This window comes from Centruroides vittatus, unplaced genomic scaffold, assembly GCF_030686945.1.
Source record: "Centruroides vittatus isolate TY-2023 unplaced genomic scaffold, ASM3068694v2 contig_694, whole genome shotgun sequence".
In the NCBI taxonomy this organism is placed as follows: domain Eukaryota; kingdom Metazoa; phylum Arthropoda; class Arachnida; order Scorpiones; family Buthidae; genus Centruroides; species Centruroides vittatus.
In genome coordinates this window covers 1132033-1149910 of record NW_027122438.1, presented here as the reverse complement: position 1 = coordinate 1149910, position 17878 = coordinate 1132033, and the positions used below count along the sequence as shown (strand labels likewise).

At 33.1% G+C, this 17878-nt stretch overlaps 2 protein-coding genes across 2 annotated transcripts in view; both read left to right on the top strand.

The window, feature by feature from the left end:
- Nucleotides 1-8377, top strand: part of LOC136980366 (apoptosis-stimulating of p53 protein 1-like) — a 60343-nt gene extending 51966 nt beyond the window's left edge. Inside the window, 7 exon segments of the mRNA XM_067276465.1 lie at nucleotides 2277-2548; nucleotides 5592-6004; nucleotides 6075-6289; nucleotides 6539-6672; nucleotides 7339-7505; nucleotides 7575-7774; nucleotides 7881-8377. Coding sequence (XP_067132566.1) covers nucleotides 2277-2548; nucleotides 5592-6004; nucleotides 6075-6289; nucleotides 6539-6672; nucleotides 7339-7505; nucleotides 7575-7774; nucleotides 7881-7916 — 1437 coding nt within the window. The 3' untranslated portion in view covers nucleotides 7917-8377.
- Nucleotides 8378-16190: 7813 nt separating this feature from the next.
- On the top strand, nucleotides 16191-17214 carry LOC136980330 (body wall muscle protein HR-29-like). Its single transcript, XM_067276421.1, has 3 exons — nucleotides 16191-16466; nucleotides 16550-16881; nucleotides 16945-17214. The coding sequence occupies exons 2-3, from the start codon at nucleotides 16564-16566 to the stop codon at nucleotides 17092-17094; spliced, it is 468 nt and encodes a 155-aa protein (XP_067132522.1). The 5' UTR covers nucleotides 16191-16466; nucleotides 16550-16563; the 3' UTR covers nucleotides 17095-17214.
- The last annotated feature ends 664 nt before the right edge of the window (nucleotides 17215-17878 follow it).

Below are 17878 nucleotides of genomic sequence, written 5' to 3'. Positions count from 1 at the left end.
TCATAGGAAATATTATAGCGTTTAAATACTTTTTTGTATTTTCCAAGAAATTCATAAAGGTTTACGTTAAACAGAAATTTTTCTTCTGAAAAATAATATATATATAAAATAATTTATAATTTGAGATCAAAATATACTAATATATTAAAAGTATTTCAGGCAGTTCTTTAGTCAGGAATTAGCATAAATAAAAAATATGCTCATCAAATTTATTCTTTATATATTTAGATTACATTTTTAAGAATAAAAAAGTGAACTACTTTGCATTAAAAATAAATGTAAAAGCTTAATTCCTTCCATATTTAAAACTGGCACTTCACAACTTTGTCGACTGTGTGGTTTGATCAAGTGAAACAGAAATAGCAAATGTTCTTTTGTTTTATAAGCTAAAAAATTGATTTTTTATGTATAATATGATATAAAAAAACAGAGTTTTATAACAAATTACTTTTATTACATCTGAATTATAATCGATGATTATTTTTGCAATAATTTTCCACTCTTAATATTTATTTAAATGTTGTAAGGTCATGTGACAACGTATTTGGATCTAAAAATAATAAAATATAAATTTTTAGTATTACTCTCCAAATTGTATTATTTCTACCTTACTTACTTAATAGAAAATTATACAAATAATGGCTGTAGATCCGATTTAAATAATTTAAAACGCTTGATTGATGGTCAAAAAATTTTATCTTTATCTTAATTCGCTGAAAAGGATGGAGAGAACGTGATTTTCCAAAATGTCTTGCTATTACTGTCGAAGGAGTTTTTAATTTATTAGATTGTTGAGTGTTCATTTATTAGGCATCCAAATTGAGAAACACTGGATGAAAGAAGACGATGAATCATCTACATATTGGATTAAATTAGCATCGATGATTGATGACAGAAGCAGCTTTACATAACTTTTGAAAAGGCGATAAAATTTGTGTGTATCATTGAATCTGTATCGAAATAAGAGAATTTTTCTAACCGGAGAAGCATATTTAATCAAATATTTTCGTATCTTTTATAAGTGGAATTTCGAGATCGATCGAATCAAATTTCATTTTAAGTTGTTATAATGGAGAATTTGTCTTCGTTGTTGTTATACTTCGAATTAATGCATTTTATTTTTATAGGTGGCTGAATAATGGATGATTTTTTAAACTTTTATAAATGAAAAGCCACGAATTTTTTCTAAATCATTTTTTATTAAAAAAATCTGAATATACACTTGGAAGAGTGGTATAAAATGTAAATTTTTTCACAAATAAAAATGAATATCACCTTTTTTTACATTATTTCTAATCTGTTTTATTCCATCCGAAGCAATCTCGGAAATGCGAAACTTTTTATCAACCGTTTTGTCATTTTAGCTGGGAGCATCGTCGATTTTCTCTTTCCAAACGAACAACAGTTTAAGAAATTTAGTTTCGAGTTTATTTTCTTAAAGAAAAGAAAAACTTCTGATAAGATAACTAAAATCGCTAGAGAATATACTTGTGAAATATTTTAATATTTAATATAAAAAATGGCATTTTTCAAAAATTGTTTACATTAAACATTAAGGAACATAGTTTCGAAGTCTCGAAAGGGGAAAACATTTTTATTACCCACCCCATTATTCATCCAAAGGTAATGGAAAGATTGCACAGCCGGTTTTTATTGTGCATTTGCCATCAGTCGAGAAGCTCGAACAAACTTCCTATCTTCATTCGAAGAGAACTTGATTTTAAAAAAGTTTTGCTTATCGTTATCATTTTTAAAACACGCTACACATTAGCAGCAACGATTGAGCTAGTGTGTGGACTTGAGACATCACGGAGTAAATTGTTAGAGGTCATTTTAAGAGCTTCCTCCGATGTAATTATCGAAATGATACAACATTATTTATGTACACGTTGCATAAGGCTTCAATATTGACGAGCTCATTACAAGAGAAGTGCTTGGTAATATATTTTGAGAACATCCGCAGTAGATTTAATTTACTCGCCCGAGGACCGAATTTGGAAAAATCTCGTTCGAAATCAATTTCGAACGAGATTTTTCCAAATCGGTTTTTTCTGCTTCGTAAAAAATAAAATAAAATAAAACTTTGTTGACAGAACATGGAAATTTCTTCGACACGGGAAACACAATTTTGTGTAATTAGATCTTATTCGAATAGTCTGAATTTTAATCGGTTAAAAAAAAACTCGTTAATTACCGTTTGAAACAGTTTTAATTGGTATTAAGCAGTCTGCGCTTGAAACTTGGACGGAGATTTGTAACAAAATAAAATATTCCAGGCACCAACACAAGTAACCAAAGAGCAGTGGATCAAACCGGCTGCAAACTCCACCGCTCCATCGTCGGTTCGAAAAGGATTTTCGGGAGGGCCACCGGTGACGTCCTTCCACCGACAGCCACTCCCTAGACCGAGGCAGCCGTCGGAATCTCCTAGTCATTCGACCAGCGAACAAGGAGAAGCCAAACCCTTGCCCAGCAAGTCTCCCAGCAAGCCTTTACCTCCTCCTCGACTCATTCATTGTCAGAATCCCAATGCCAGCGATTCTTATCGGTAAGTAATTTACGAAATCTACCGTTATGCGGCGCTTCTGCCTTTAATGAGGCCATCTATCTCCTTAATCAATTTCATTCTGTTAGCGTTGCTGTTTACTGTAGCTTATTGCTGCCGTTACCGGTCATGTAAATTGCATTTCCTGCCCTTTCCTCTCTTGTTCCTGGTGGAAGTAATAGGATACGTCGTCTCTCGACGTTAACGCCCGCTCGCTGAAATGTTTGTTGGTCCTCGACTCGCCACATTTTCCTACAAATTTACTCTCTCGTAAGCAGTTCCGTTTGGCCAATCTGATCTGGTATCGAGACGGAACTGTTTATAATAACTATAAGTAAAGAGGCAAATTCGTTCGATAAATATACGTGTTAATGAATATAGTTAACCTCGAAGATCGTGTAACACGCTTTAACAATTGATTAATGTTTATTATAAATCATAACTAGCGTTGAAGGGCGAAATAACCCTTCCCCCTTTTAATGGTGCAGGATTGTCTAATGTTGCCATACACGAATAATCCCGGTCTAGATTGCAACCGGTATATAATATATTTGATTAATTTGCAGGTATTATTTTCTCGCATCTGTTCGTGCTGTCCGACAAAATCCGTCTCATTTATATTTTCACTATAAACGATCTCTTCTCGACAAAATTTGCAATAATGGAAATAGGTTATATTTTTTTAAAATCCCGAAAGACGGAAATCAGAAAATTGCCGTTTATTTATCATTATTAAAGTCATTTAAAATGGCATTATCATTTATTTCTATAATTTACTATACGTTCCGTTGTGGACGTAACAAAATGAACGGAAGTGATAGTGTTTTATTCGTTATTGTGACTATTTACGTACGTAAAATTACGTTTGCCTATAAATGGATAGAATAAGGTTTAAATCCAGTCACATATCTTTAAATTTGTTTCTATCCGAAATATTTTATTTAAAATATTTTTTAAAAAATGATTTTTCATTAAATTGCGCTGTTTCGTTGACTTCGGGCTACTGGAATGCTCGGTTTACTAATAAGTTTGGATCGAAATATCTTCAATCTATTTTTATATTTGACTTGTGAAAAAAAAAATCGGATATCTACGCAATTTTTAACACGATTATATCTGTCAAAACTAGTTTCAAGTTAAGAATGGTTATGCAAATCGAAATTTTCACTTTGAAGTTAGATAATGGAAACAATTTTTAAAATATAATTGAATAAACTAAGCAATAATTATTATTTTTACAAGGAATTTGAGAACTTTCTATAAAATTTCTGATACCGATTCTATTGGGGAGAGTTTTGTCTTTGGTTTAATCCGGAAACAATAAAACCCCATTGGCTTAAAATAGTTCTAACAGTTTGCTAGCGGAATACTAATCGCGGAAAACGATTTCGTTCGACAATCTAATGGCATTTTCAACATTGAAAAACAATGAATCTCCTCCACGTTCGCTACTCGAATTCGAGTGTAAATCGATCAAACTCGTTCGTCTTTCATGAAATCAAACCTAATAAGTTCGGACTTTCATTCGTTAGATAATTTTCCCTAATAAATTTGCCGTAATTACGTATTAGATGGCCATTATAAATTATTTCGTTACGTTTTTCCGGTCTTTAGGCTATATTTTTTCCACAAATATACGTTTACATTTGGTATTTCCAATGTAAACGTTTCAACCTTTCATATTTTCAAGGTTGAAAAGGCAATTATCTGTTAACAATAAAAAAAAATATATTGCCCATTTTAATGTATTTTTTAAATAATTTTACAGTAAATTGGAAATATTTTTTGTTGAATTATCGAATTTTTTTATAAATTCGATTTACACGTCTCTTTTTTTTAAATAAAATTACAATTTGTAGAATTTATAAATAATTAAAACCACAACAATTCCATCAAGTAACTTCAGTTCGGGGAATTTCTTGGCTGATTATTGAATGGAATTGTCTTGTTCGACAATTTAAAAGATAAATGAGATTTTTAGCAGTGAATTTGTTCTATTAAAGAACAAATTCCCTGCTACACAAACATAAACAAAAAAATGCCAAATTCCCTCGATAACTCAATAGAACTTATTAAAAGTTCTATTGAGTTATCGAGGGAATTTGGCATTTTTTTGTGTTTTAACTTATCGATAAAAAACTGTCAGTATAAAGACATATTAGAAGAATTTTCGAAATAATGGATGTTCTCTGGAAGTTTACCGTAAAGAAAATAAAGAAAAAAATGTTTAAAAAACTATTTTTAGCGAGTTTTTAAAAATAAAGTCGACATATGAATTTTTTACGGTTGATTTATAATTTCGAACGAGTTTTATGTAATTTTGTTATCTCCGTGATCTATTATAGTTATTTATGTATGATGAAAATCTTCGGCACCTCCTTTCTATGACGTTACTGTGTGACCTTTGCATTTATCATAAATGTTTCCTTATTTCATTCTTTGTAAATAGTGAAAACGTCTAGTTATTCTAGTATATACTTGCAATGAAAATTTAAAATCGTTTTTGGAGAATAAGCTTTGTGTTTGTCCGCTGCGAAACAAAGATAAATATAGGAAATAATTTATGATTTCGCTGAAGTAGATCTTTTGTCTAGTTTTTGTAGAAATTAATCATAATAACTTTAAATAGAGCTGGCAGAAATGAAAGCTTTTGATTTGCAAAGGCGGCTTTCTGTAATTGAGAATAAGTGGATGGTAGAGTTTTTTTTTCTTCGTTTTTTGCAGTTTGTTTTAACTCGACTAATTGGAATAAAATAACAGTTTTAAAGGAATTAATTTTATGGCATTTTAAAAGAATGGAATTTTTATGGCATTTAATGTGTTAAACGACGCGCCTTTTGCTGATACGAAAAAGTTTCGGAATATTCTATGAGGCAATAAAAATTATTCTCTGTCCGTAAGATAGGAAATAATCCATTAAATTATGACGATTATCTGCTCAATTTTGATTCTTAATAATTCCAAAATGGTTTGTCTATAAAGTAACTAATTAAAAATGGCCGTTAACGAATTTTTAATTTCGGTTTGTTACTTTTTTATATTTCAGATATGGTGGTCGACCACATACAAATTTTCCTCATCCACACTCAGATAACAAGTCTCAATTCAAGACATCCCCCGAAGCGGATAGGACAGAAAACTCTGCCTCGGATCAAAATGCCAATCTGATCGATCCGTCATTACGAATCAAGAGCGGTAGCAATTCATCACAGAACAGTTCCAACGTGCACAGCATTCACATCACACTCAATCGTCGCATCGAAATGCCTCCAGCATTCCTTTTTCCAGAGGGTCAGACGCCACCCGCAGACTTAAATCCCGCATCTTCGCAAGAAAGCGAAAGTCACGCTTCCGGCAAGACAAAGAGACGCGAAGATAGTCTCAAATCGGGCGATCCCGAAAGATCGGAACCCCAAGAGATCAGAACGGATGGCGACGGCGGAACCAACGAAAAAATCGGTAAGAGCGCGCCACTTTCTCTTCTTTCCGAACAATACAATGCGATTTAACCCCGAATGCTCTATCGCAGATCAATCTATAGAAAAAAGTCCGGAAGATGCGCAACAACAGCCGAGCGTCAGAGAAAGTCACGTGGGACCAGCCATTCGAAGAGCTAAAAAAGGAAATCTGAAAACCAAAGGGTCTGCAAAAAATATTAGGCGGGTGAGTTTCGACCCTCTCGCCCTTCTTCTCGATGCAGCTTTAGAAGGAGAAGTGGAGCTTGTCAGAAAAACCACAGCAGAGGTAAGATAAATCTCCAACTTTATTACTAATATTTATTAAAATTAAAGTTTTAACATTTTATACGAGTAAATGGTGTCCGTAATAAGTAATTTTTTTTCTGCCGGTTTATAAATTAATCAAAGAAATTGTAAATAACGGATTTGCATAGCTGCTGTGAGACGGTCGATTTATCGGTTTTAAGTGCGATTTCTTGGAATGTTCTATTGGACACGAAGTGTTCCTTAATGCAACTTCCTTTTTTCTTGGAAGGTAACGAATCCGAGCGCCGCAAATGACGAAGGAATAACCGCCCTACACAACGCCATCTGTGCCGGTCACTTCGAAATCGTCAGGTATCTGGTGGAATATGGATGCGACGTCAACGCCCAGGATAGCGATGGATGGTGAGTTTCACTTACGTAATTATCCGTTTTCCACTCCGGACGCTTTGCGGCCTATTACAATCCGGTTATGGTTTTGTTAGGCTTCTCCCTCGGGCGGTAAAATCGATATAAACGGATTAACTTCTTTTTCAAATTTACTGTATCGGATTACTCCAACTTCTTCTTAATTTCTATCGAGATTTTCTTCGGTTGTTATTTAATACCCCCGAAAGAGAGTCAAAATGGAAATTTACGTGTTTATGGAGCCATCTCCGCTTCTCTTCCCCGTAAATTATTTTTTTTATAAATGCCAGAATTACGGATTTTCTGACGGTCGGAAAAGTTTTATTAAAATCTCGCGTGATTCGTAATATTTAAACTTTTATACTCAATTAAGCGGATGATCTTATTCTCTTTTTCTCACAAATATAACCGTATCTCTTACAAGATATTAATGGCTGAATAACGTGACGTTTCGTGTCCTGTTCGATGGACGAATAGAAAGCTCCGTACGGTATCATATTTTTTAATAATTTATGAACCGGCGGATCACTGGTTACATACGACGTGCTTTACCGGTTAATATAGATAGAAATATGCGTTTATTAAATTTTCTTTGTTTTCTTTTAAATGTTGATCATACTGTACGTTAACGAATACGTTTAAGATGTTAATTATCTATTACAGGACTCCATTACACTGCGCGGCGTCCTGTAATAATCTTCCCATGGTGAAGTACTTGGTAGAACATGGTGCTTGTATATTCGCTACCACGCTCAGCGATCACGAAACTGCAGCGGAAAAATGCGAGGAGGACGAAGAAGGATTCGATGGATGCTCCGAATATTTGTACAGTAAGTGAAATTTTTCAAACATTTTCTCTCACCGGATTTCTCCAGAGTAATGGGGGTTTCTCTTCTCAGGTGTTCAAGAGAAATTGGGTATTCTGAATGCCGGAGTGGTCTACGCCGTTTACGATTACGACAGCCAGAATCCGGACGAATTAAGCTTTCGCGAGGGGGATAAAATGGTGGTTTTGAGGAAGGGAGACGAAATGGAGCGAGAATGGTGGTGGACCAAACTCAAAGACAGGGAAGGTTACGTTCCTAGAAATTTGTTGGGGGTGAGTCGCAGTTATTAATGAATTTCGATACTCCCGAATAATTAGAATTTCGAAAATTGATCGGCACGTAGCGAAACTGCACTCAATTTTTTGTTTAATGTTTCAGCTTTATCCTCGAATCAGCTCGAGGAAGGACTCCTAAAATAGTGAGAATCGTTCCGCATCTCGTCGCCTCTCGACACTAACGAGAATCGATGCAGCTAGACGAATCGACTAAAACGTCGTCGACAAAGCAGATCCCATCGCTGTGATGTGCGTGATTATTTTTGAATCGATCTGTTGTACAAATAAATGACGTTTATGTACATACGGGATTTAAGAAAAATAACGAAAGCGGATTGATTATTTTTGTATGTGCTGATAGATGGCAGCACTGTACAGTACAAGTACCGTCCAATCAGGTTAAACAATTTTACAAAACATATCCGAGGATACTGCGCACACCTGATGAACGCGTTGTCCGATGCGAGCCATGGAAATGTATACTTATCTTGTTGATCGTTTATATATATATATATATATATAATATATATACATATATATTATATATATGTATATGTTAATAAAAATTATATATATTAATAAAAATTCTTTCATTATGTATACAGAGCGTTTAATTATTTTTCTCTTAAATGTTTTCTTTGTTTAACATCAAGTACTTCCTCTTAATTTAAAATTTATAAATTAAATCAAAATTGTTTTTCTTTACCAGGAAAAACTAAGTGGAATGACATTCTTAAGGGAGTTCTACTCTCATCGAAAGTATTGAAATATTAAAAATTAAAGGAATATAAAGCAGTTATGTAAACACAAATGCTTTTTTTTATGTTTTATTGGAAGAAAAACTCAAATATTGACAAATTGTGAGAAATAGAAAAGTGAATAAATTATTAAAACATGAACAATTTTCCCAAATTATTGGATGTTTTTATTATAATTCTTGAGATAATTATTTAAGTAAAAAAAACTAAGTAAATACTATTTTAAAAGGTAATATTAATCAGAATAAGTAGTGTTAAATATAAATTATAAAGAGCTTACAGCTTCTTTCCTGACTGATTTATTATTATTATTATTATGTTGGGTTAAGTGAGATATACTCGGTTAACACCGGTGGCTGTGTACTATGCCGGACCAAAGTCAAGGCATAGTAACCAAAACAAAAATTAAAGTGTATCAGTGTGTGTGTCTGTATTCAGGAATTTTCTCACAATATCACATGTATTCAATATAGTGGCCTTCTGTAGTGTGATGTATGTGTTTCTATTCAATTCTAATGTGCCCAGGCTTTTGTGTAGTGTGTGTGGTATGACACCTGTAGAGGAGAGAACAACAGGTACAATAAGCACCCTATCCATCCTCCACAGATGCCCTATTTCCTGGGCGAGTTCTGTGTACTTGCTAAATTTTTCAGTGCATGTGTTTTGTATATTGTGAGTGTTTGGAATGGATATGTCTATAATGTATGTGATTTTATTGTGTTTGTCAATGAGTGTGATGTCTGGTCTGTTGTGGTAAATTGTTTTATCTGTGATTATGGCTCTGTCGTAGTACATTTTGTGCGTGTTTTCCAATACTGTCTGTGGAATGTATTTGTAGTATGGCTCGTGGATGTCTACTAATTTGTGTTTCTTTACAAGCTCTTGGTGTATTATATTTGCTACTTGATTATGTCTGTGTAAATAATCTGTCTGTGCCAAGAGCTTGCAACCAGAGGTGATGTGTTGTATAGTTTCTGGCATGATGTGACATTTTCTGCATGTGTCATTTGTGAGTGTTGCATCTTTGAGTATGTGTTTTCTGTAGTTTTTAGTATTTATGACCTGATCCTGTATGGCGATCATGAATCCTTCCGTCTCCCCAAAGAGGCATCCCCGAGCTAACCAGCTGTTTGACGCAGTTTTGTCAACAAAATCCTGGGCCAGATCATAAGGATGCCTGCCATGGAGTGCCTTTCGAGCCCACGATTGCTTAATGGTGTCTATGCTTTTTATATGTTGTGTTGTGTCCATATGATGTGAGTGTAAGTTTAATGGTGTGTTATTCGAGTCTGCTAGAGTTACTGCTTTATGTAATTGTGATGTTTCTTGTTTTTTGTAGAAAAACTCTCGCAGTGACTGTATTTGTTTGTAGTGAAGGTTAACTATGTCAATCAGGCCACGTCCGCCATCTTTACGTGGAAGGGTTAGTCTTTCTATAGCAGATTTAGGATGATGTTGTTTATGCTTAGTAAGTGTAGTTCTTGTTTTCCTTTGGAGTTGCTCAAGATCTGTGTGAGTCCAATGTATAACTCCAAAAGAATATGTAAGTACTGGAATGACATATGTGTTTATTGCTTTAACTGTATGTTTTGCATTTAACTGTGTTCTGAGAATAGCATTTAACCTACTTTGGTATTCTTTAATTAATCTTTGCTTTATTTGTGTATGTTCTGTTAGTTTGGCCTGTTGGAATCCTAAATACTTGTAGAACTCACCCTCTTCCATGGATTCAATAACATCTACATTTCCAAGCGAAAAATCTTCTTTCTTCAGGATTCCTTTTTCTATGTGAAGTGTTTTGCATTTATCTAGGCCAAATTCCATTTGTATGTCCTTGGTGTATGAATGTGTGATTTGTAGGAATTGACAAAGTTGTTTTTGTGTGGATGCATAAAGTTTTATGTCATCCATGTACATGAGATGTGACAGTGTAAACTGTGTTGTTTTTTCGTGTCTGATATTGTAACCATATTGCGTGTTGTTTAACATGTTGGATAATGGGTTCAAGGCTAGGCAGAACCAGAGAGGACTCAAGGAATCTCCTTGAAAAATTCCTCGCCTAATAAAAATTTGGTTTGTTTGTATGGAAGTGTTACTAACCCTGAGATGTAGTGTTGTTCTCCAGTGCTGCATAGTGTTTTGAAAGAATGCAATGAGTGATGGATGTATTTTGTACATGTGTAGGATATGTAGCAGCCAACTGTGTGGAACACTGTCGAATGCTTTTCTGTAGTCTATATATGCCATGTGTATGTTTCTGTGTTGTCTGTGTGCTTGCCGTAGAATGACTGAATCTATGAGTAACTGTTCTTTGCAACCCCTGTGATTTCTACGGCAACCTTTTTTGTTGTTCCGTGAGAATGTCGTGTTTTTCAATATGTTTGTATATTTTGTTTGCGATACAGGATGTCAATAATTTGTAGAGTGTTGGAAGACATGTAATTGGTCTGTATTGTGTGGGGTCTGTGGTATTGTTGTTTTTAGGTTTCATGTAGGTGATGCCCTGAGTAAGAAAATTTGGCATGTCTTGTGGATTGATGATGATGTGTGTTAGATGTTTAGCTAGTTCCTGGTGCAGTGATGTAAACTTTTTGTACCAGAAATTGTGAATGTTGTCTACACCAGGTGTCTTCCAGTTGTGTGTTCTGTTAACAGTGTATTGGAAATCACGTATGCTTATTTCAACACAGGTTGGTATGTTGTGTAAGTTTTTGTTCTCCTCCTCGATCCAGCCTGCTTCAGCATTGTGCGTGACAGCACTGGACCAAAGAGAAGACCAACAAGTTGTGAGTTCTTCTTCTGTTGGTGTGCCACTGTGCTGTATATCAGTGTTTGCTTTGTTATTAATTTGTCTGTAAAAGAGTTTTTCATTGTTTGTAAATAATTTATTTTGTTGTTTTCGTAGTGTACATGTTTTGTATCGTTTGAGTCTACGTGCTTTGGCAGCAAGTTTTTGTTTTAGTGTATCAATGTATTCTGTAATGCGTGTGTTGTGATGTTCATGTTTTGTGTGTGTTTTTTTTCTTGAAAATGTTTTTGAGCTGTTTCCTTAATTTGGGTGTTATGTTGTTTTTTGTGTATTGTGTCAGCCTGCCTAATTGCTGTCTAATGTCATTTATTTGTGTTTCTATTCTTCTCTGCCAGGCAGGCTTGTGATAGAATTGTGTTTTCTGTGTATATGTTTTGTCTGTGATTGTACTTTCAGTCCATGTTGTGTCACTACTGTGACTGCCCCAGCATGAACTAATGTATGAATGTCTGAGAGTGTAGAAATTGAATGAATATAGTGTGGTAGTAAGTGAGTGTTTACATAATTTAGTGTTTTTCCTACTTCCTTCGACGTGTTGATTTTTGGTATTCGTGGCTTTTGTGTGGGATCTGTGCCTGTATATTTAGTGAGTGTTTCCTGAAATATAAGTGAGAGCATATTAACTAAATCCATGTCTATGTTATCAGCGATGGATGAGGAAGTGTCTGTAGTATCATTAATGGTAATTGTTGTATGTGTGTTATTATCAATGCTTGTTACTGGATTATCCTGACAGGTTACATGATCTTCACTAATGTTAGACGTTTCTGTCTGTTGATGTATTTGATCAGCAACCTGTTGTTTGATAAGTTCAAGTGTTGTTTGTGGAATAAGGTTGTTGTGTATAATTGTTCTTATTTGATCAACAACTCTTTGTTCGGTGACAGTGAGTTGAGGATACTGTTGTGTGAATCTATGGTGTAGTTGTTGTCTGTATGCTGTCATGTTTGTTTCGAGTTTTGTGATTGTGTAGTAGGTACGGATGATAAACTCATTCATTTCTACCGTCCATTTCATCCGTTCGCGTGGTTTTCCAGCCTTTGTGGTCTGTGGATGCATTGCCACAGAAACACCAAGGCTCGGTTGGTTCCTCACATCTGTTGAGGGCATTGCAGTAGCCATGCTTGGGCCGGTGCTGCTTTCGCCACCGGTAACCAGGGGAGACTGTGGCCTATTTTTCGAACGTGAGCCTCTGCCTAACCCAGAACGCGGACCTTGTTAACCCGGGCGACGTCCGAGCCGGTATCACACTTTGATCTAGTTATTACCATAATAAATATCACCACAGAATGTGGGTGTGGTCACTCTTAGCTTCATTTCTCCCCATAGACCTTACTGGCATGGGTGTCCCTACCAGGAGCTTGTGCTCCAGCCTGCATTGCCCTATGGATCAGTAAAATTACTGGGCTCTCCCACCACGACCAGGTGGTGACCATGGGAGAGTTATTATTATTATTATTATTATTATTATTATTATTATTATTATTACTACTACTACTACTACTACTACATATACAGTAGAGCGTCGATAAGTGGAACCAATTGGGGACTGGGGTCCTTCCAGTTAATGATTTGTTCCAGTTTCCGACTTTGTACGAAAAAATACATTAACCTGTCCGATGTTCAAATTTTTCTCCGTTGCGTATCGCTTCCTGTTGAATTTTTCTCCGTTGCGTGTCGCTTCGTGTTGAATTTTCGTCGATTTTAAGCCTAACGAAAATTTTTATAATAATCATCGAGGCTATCGTATCGTTAAAAATTATTTCTGCATTTTGTACAAACAAAATAAATATATTAAAGAATATAAAAAACATGAAAATTATACTTTAGAAGTAAATTTAGTATCAAAAACATTCGATTCAGCACGACACAGTCCGACTGAAAATCGTTCCACTTACCGACGTTCCACTTATCGACGCTCTACTGTATACTGTATATTTACAGTTAGCAAATAAACTTCTTACATTTTATTGGTAGATATTACCAAATATACATTAGCTAAATTAAAACTTTGAATTTATACTACATTTATATAACTTGTAAATCATAGGAAATCATGTAGATCTTATTAGTGTTTACATAAGATCTATATGATTTCCTGTAATAATTTATAAGTTTTTCATCTTATCGAGATAATTTAGAGAGAAATTATTCTGTTTTTCTGATTACTAAAATATTTCGTAATTATATTTTATATTTCTTTCTATAATACTTTCAAATTTATTAATTTTTTTAATTTGTCAATTGCATTAAAAAGCAAAATAATACATATAAATAAAGCAAATATTTTAATTTTGTGCTATATTATAGTGAAATGATGAAAATTTTAAAACGAAATTCGTATAAATATTCACTGTAACTTCAGTTAACAAACTTTTAAAAACAGGTATTTAAATTATAAAATTAATTTATTTAAATTGATTGCTTTTATTCATAACAGATGGCAGCACTGGAAAATTTTTGTTAGGATAAAATTTATTTTAATAAAGATGTGTTGCTTTTACAACTTCATTTAATTGAAATTCGAGCGATTCTAAGAAACGACGCGGTTCTTTGTTGTATGACGAGATGGAATTTTCATTATTAAAAGTTTGTTTGGGTTTTGCGGTAACATCAATCAAGTGAACGACTAACTTTGTTAGTTTTCGATATGCCGGTCGCAGGTTGCCTGATTAAAGAGCTATCAATGCTTGACTGATTGAGATCGTCTTTCCGCTCCGATGAACGATGCTGTAATCTTCACCAGTTATTACCTGTAACTTAATCCTTCCCAACTTATTGAATAACAATAAGAAGGTTTTCTCCAGGAATCTGCTTATAAAAAGTAATGAAAGTGCTAAATAATTCCGTATTCCATGCTCTGTGTGCTTATATTCTTTCTCCAATGATCTTGAAATTTGAAAATTATTCAAATATTCATGAATGATGAAAAATATTCAACTAAAGCAAAATATTCTTTCTTTAAGCATTTCAAATCCGAATGGGTTTTAATTAATGAATTGGAATTTATTGTGTGCAAATCTATGTAAATTAAACAGTTAAAAGAATGCTAATAGTCTCTGAAATGATCATTTTATCTTGTTAGTTTAACACAGTGTTTAACCCACTCTATTAACATAAAAGTGTTTTTAGAGCTGAAATAATTAGCAATTAAATTGTTTTTAAAAAGAGATAATAGTCACAAACGATAAAGATGCGAATTTAAATTATTTCAAATTTTTTTTCCCTCGGGAATCCAGAATAAAATAATTCTGTTTTTGTTATTCGCCAAAGAATCCCAAATCTCTGAACTTTGACAGTCAAGTGCGGTTTATACAATATTTTTATAATTCAAAAAGAATTATTTTTAAAGACGTAGAGCTGGAAAGAAAATTTCACGAGTTAACATAAGTTTTTAAAGTTTATTCTTTATATACACGTATAAAATAGTAGGCCTACATGTATATAAAGAATATATGAAATTTTATACATACATCACATGTTTTCGTATATATATATGAAAGGATTAAAGGTCAGATTTTAATTTGGACTATTTAATATTTTGAATTTATCAATTGATAAGAATAATCGTCTATATTTGTTACAAATCCGACTTATTAAATTAACTTAATTTCAGCTATATTAATATGTTTTATTTTATATCAGTATACAAGAAAAGTCGGTTAATGTTACCTATGGTTCCAAGATGGCTCGTCTCTGATTCCAGCGAATAGAAGATGGGAAACAGTGGGGACGCACGTTCTAACCTAACCTAACCTATTCTAATAAATGACCATAATGATTACCAACAAAATTATTAGAATAGGTTAGGTTAGGTTAGAACGTGCGTCCCCACTGTTTCTTTGTTGGAATCAGACGAGCCGCCATCTTGGAATCATAGGTAACATTAACCGAAAAGTCTCATTTAAATAGGGACAATTAGTAGTTTTAGCAAATTAGGGGGTTTTGTATCTAATTTTAAAGTATCGATACTTTAATTCTACTTGAAAAAGAAAAAATTGCTTTGAAATTTGTGAATTTCATAACATGATTTATCGGAAGTTATGGGGGGGGAAATATAGCTTATTTAAGAATTTCTTAAAAATTATTTAATAATTTTTAAACCATTTACGGAAACACAGATCCAAAAAAACTATAATTATGTCTATATATATATATTATGTTTTATGGATTGTAAATATACGTCAAGCAATAAGTAATGTTTAATAATTCACTGTTGAGACTTTCGAGGCATTTATTACCCGGTATATCATTGTTATATTGCTAGTAAATCATATCTAAAGTTACAATGTATAAAAATATCACCAAATTAGGCTGATATTTGATCCTTCCTGTGTAAAAATATAGTTCTTTTTTATTATTATTATTATTATATACAGTATACTTCCGCTTTTACAACCTAATTGATTCCTAGAAAGCCGCCGTAAAGCGAGCTTGCGCTACTTTTCATAATCTCGGTGTTATAAATTGAAATTATATTCCTGGAAATATACGAGTAGTTTTAGATATATAATAATATAGAGATGATCTACTATATCGGTTCATATGTAAACGCAATATTATATAAATTTATTTTGAACACAATATCTTCATATGCCGTCACGGATTGACCCAAAAATGTCACATTTTCAATGATGGAAACTGCCGTAACCGATATCGTAGCAACCGAGATTTTATCATTTATCCATGATCAGAATTTTGTATTAGTAGTACGATCGTGAGCTTGCTTTAATTTATGATTAGGATTTTACAGCCATCGTGAATGCGGTACGGAGCTTAAGGCCATGCCTATTGAATAAGCGCTAATCGTGATATACTTGTCACGATTATCGAGTTGTTACAGTATTTGAGATATTTAAAACCGAGTTAAAAATATACTGGTTTCCCGAACGCTTTGACATATTAATGAATTAAAAATACATCACGACTGAGTCCATTGAATATAATAATTTTTCATATAATCAAAGGGGAAAAGCGTATATGTCTAACGAATGCAAAATATGTTGTAATTAAACCGAAGTAAAACAATAGTTTATGCATAATTTAACAATATACTTATTGTTGTATCCATATTTATTGCTAGCTTGTAGTTGTTCTTGCCGTTATTATTCGCAGCACGAATGTAAGATTTCTGAAATTGTTTTTTTTTTCTTTGACATTTTTATTTTTGATTATAATTCATATAGATAAATATAATCTATTTAGCATTAATTTGAGGAATGGCTACAAATCAGAAAGAAGTTTTAACTGATGTCGAGTCTTTAGAAAGAGAATTTAATTCTATCGAGAGCCGTCTTGTTTCCGAAATAAAGAAAATAGAAGAAGAGATGGCTCGATTCAGGGAAAACATGAGCACTTATGAGCCCTTATTCTCTTTGGATTCTGAAAGCGAACAAGTAGAAACTAAAGAGAAATCTTTGTCGAGACCTTTTATTATGGAAGATCTTTCTAAGGGAAGAAATCTGGATGTTCGCTTCGATGTCAAAGATTATTCTGCGGATGAGGTTTTGATAAACATCGAAGACGATCGATTGATAGTAAGTCTAAACCGTTAAATGTATTAATTTCTCGATAATTATAAAATGAAATTCGTTTTGTAGGTTCATGCAAAGTCAAAAGACTCAGACAAAGAATTCAAATATCAAGTGAGTCTTCCAAAAGACACCAAACTCGAACAACTAAAGCGCTTCTGGTCTGCTGATGGAATATTGTCCATTGAAGGATTTCTTCCCGCTGCTCTCAGAGCTTAAACACAAAATAAATATATTCTAAATTTGATTTTTAATTTCGAACGAATAAACAAAATTTCTGTTGACTTTTAAGTAATTTATTTAAAACGAAATTTAATAAAATTCAGAAGTAAAAACAATTCTGGAATAATTTTAATTACTTGCGTGTAGTCAGTTTATCTCCCTTTTACAATTATTTTGTTTACGTGTAGACAAATTTTCGGATTTAAAATTAAATGTCTTAAATATTTCTATCGAAGATTTCTGTTTCCGTAATCGATCTTTTGTAATTTATTCAATTGAGTAAGATTTGAAATATTTGTTTTGTAACTTGTAACTGTAAATAATTCGGCAAAGTCAAACGGATATAGTAAAAGAAATTTTTGAATAAATAAATATTTATATGAATATAAAATGTATCAACATATATAAAAATCAGAAGTTGTTAGGTTACTTTTAGAATATCAATTTTCGCCGAATTTTACTCTTTTTATAACAATCTCTTTACCTCTAAAACAACTGACATATTTGAAAGATGTTTTCAAATTTTTATTTTTTTCAAATATAAATTTATTATAATGTTTAAAAATATATAATAAATGACTTATTTTTCGTCCAGGCAAACAATGGAGAGACCGGTTGGTAAGGGACGAGGCCCGATACGTCCGTGATATACCATCTCTAAAAAACCCTTAAAATTGAAATATAGAGTTGTGATGAAGTTAAGGGAATTGAATTTATTAAAATAATTTATGCATTACATAAATTAATTATTTCTTGATTTTTTGCTGTATGGTGTAGGCCT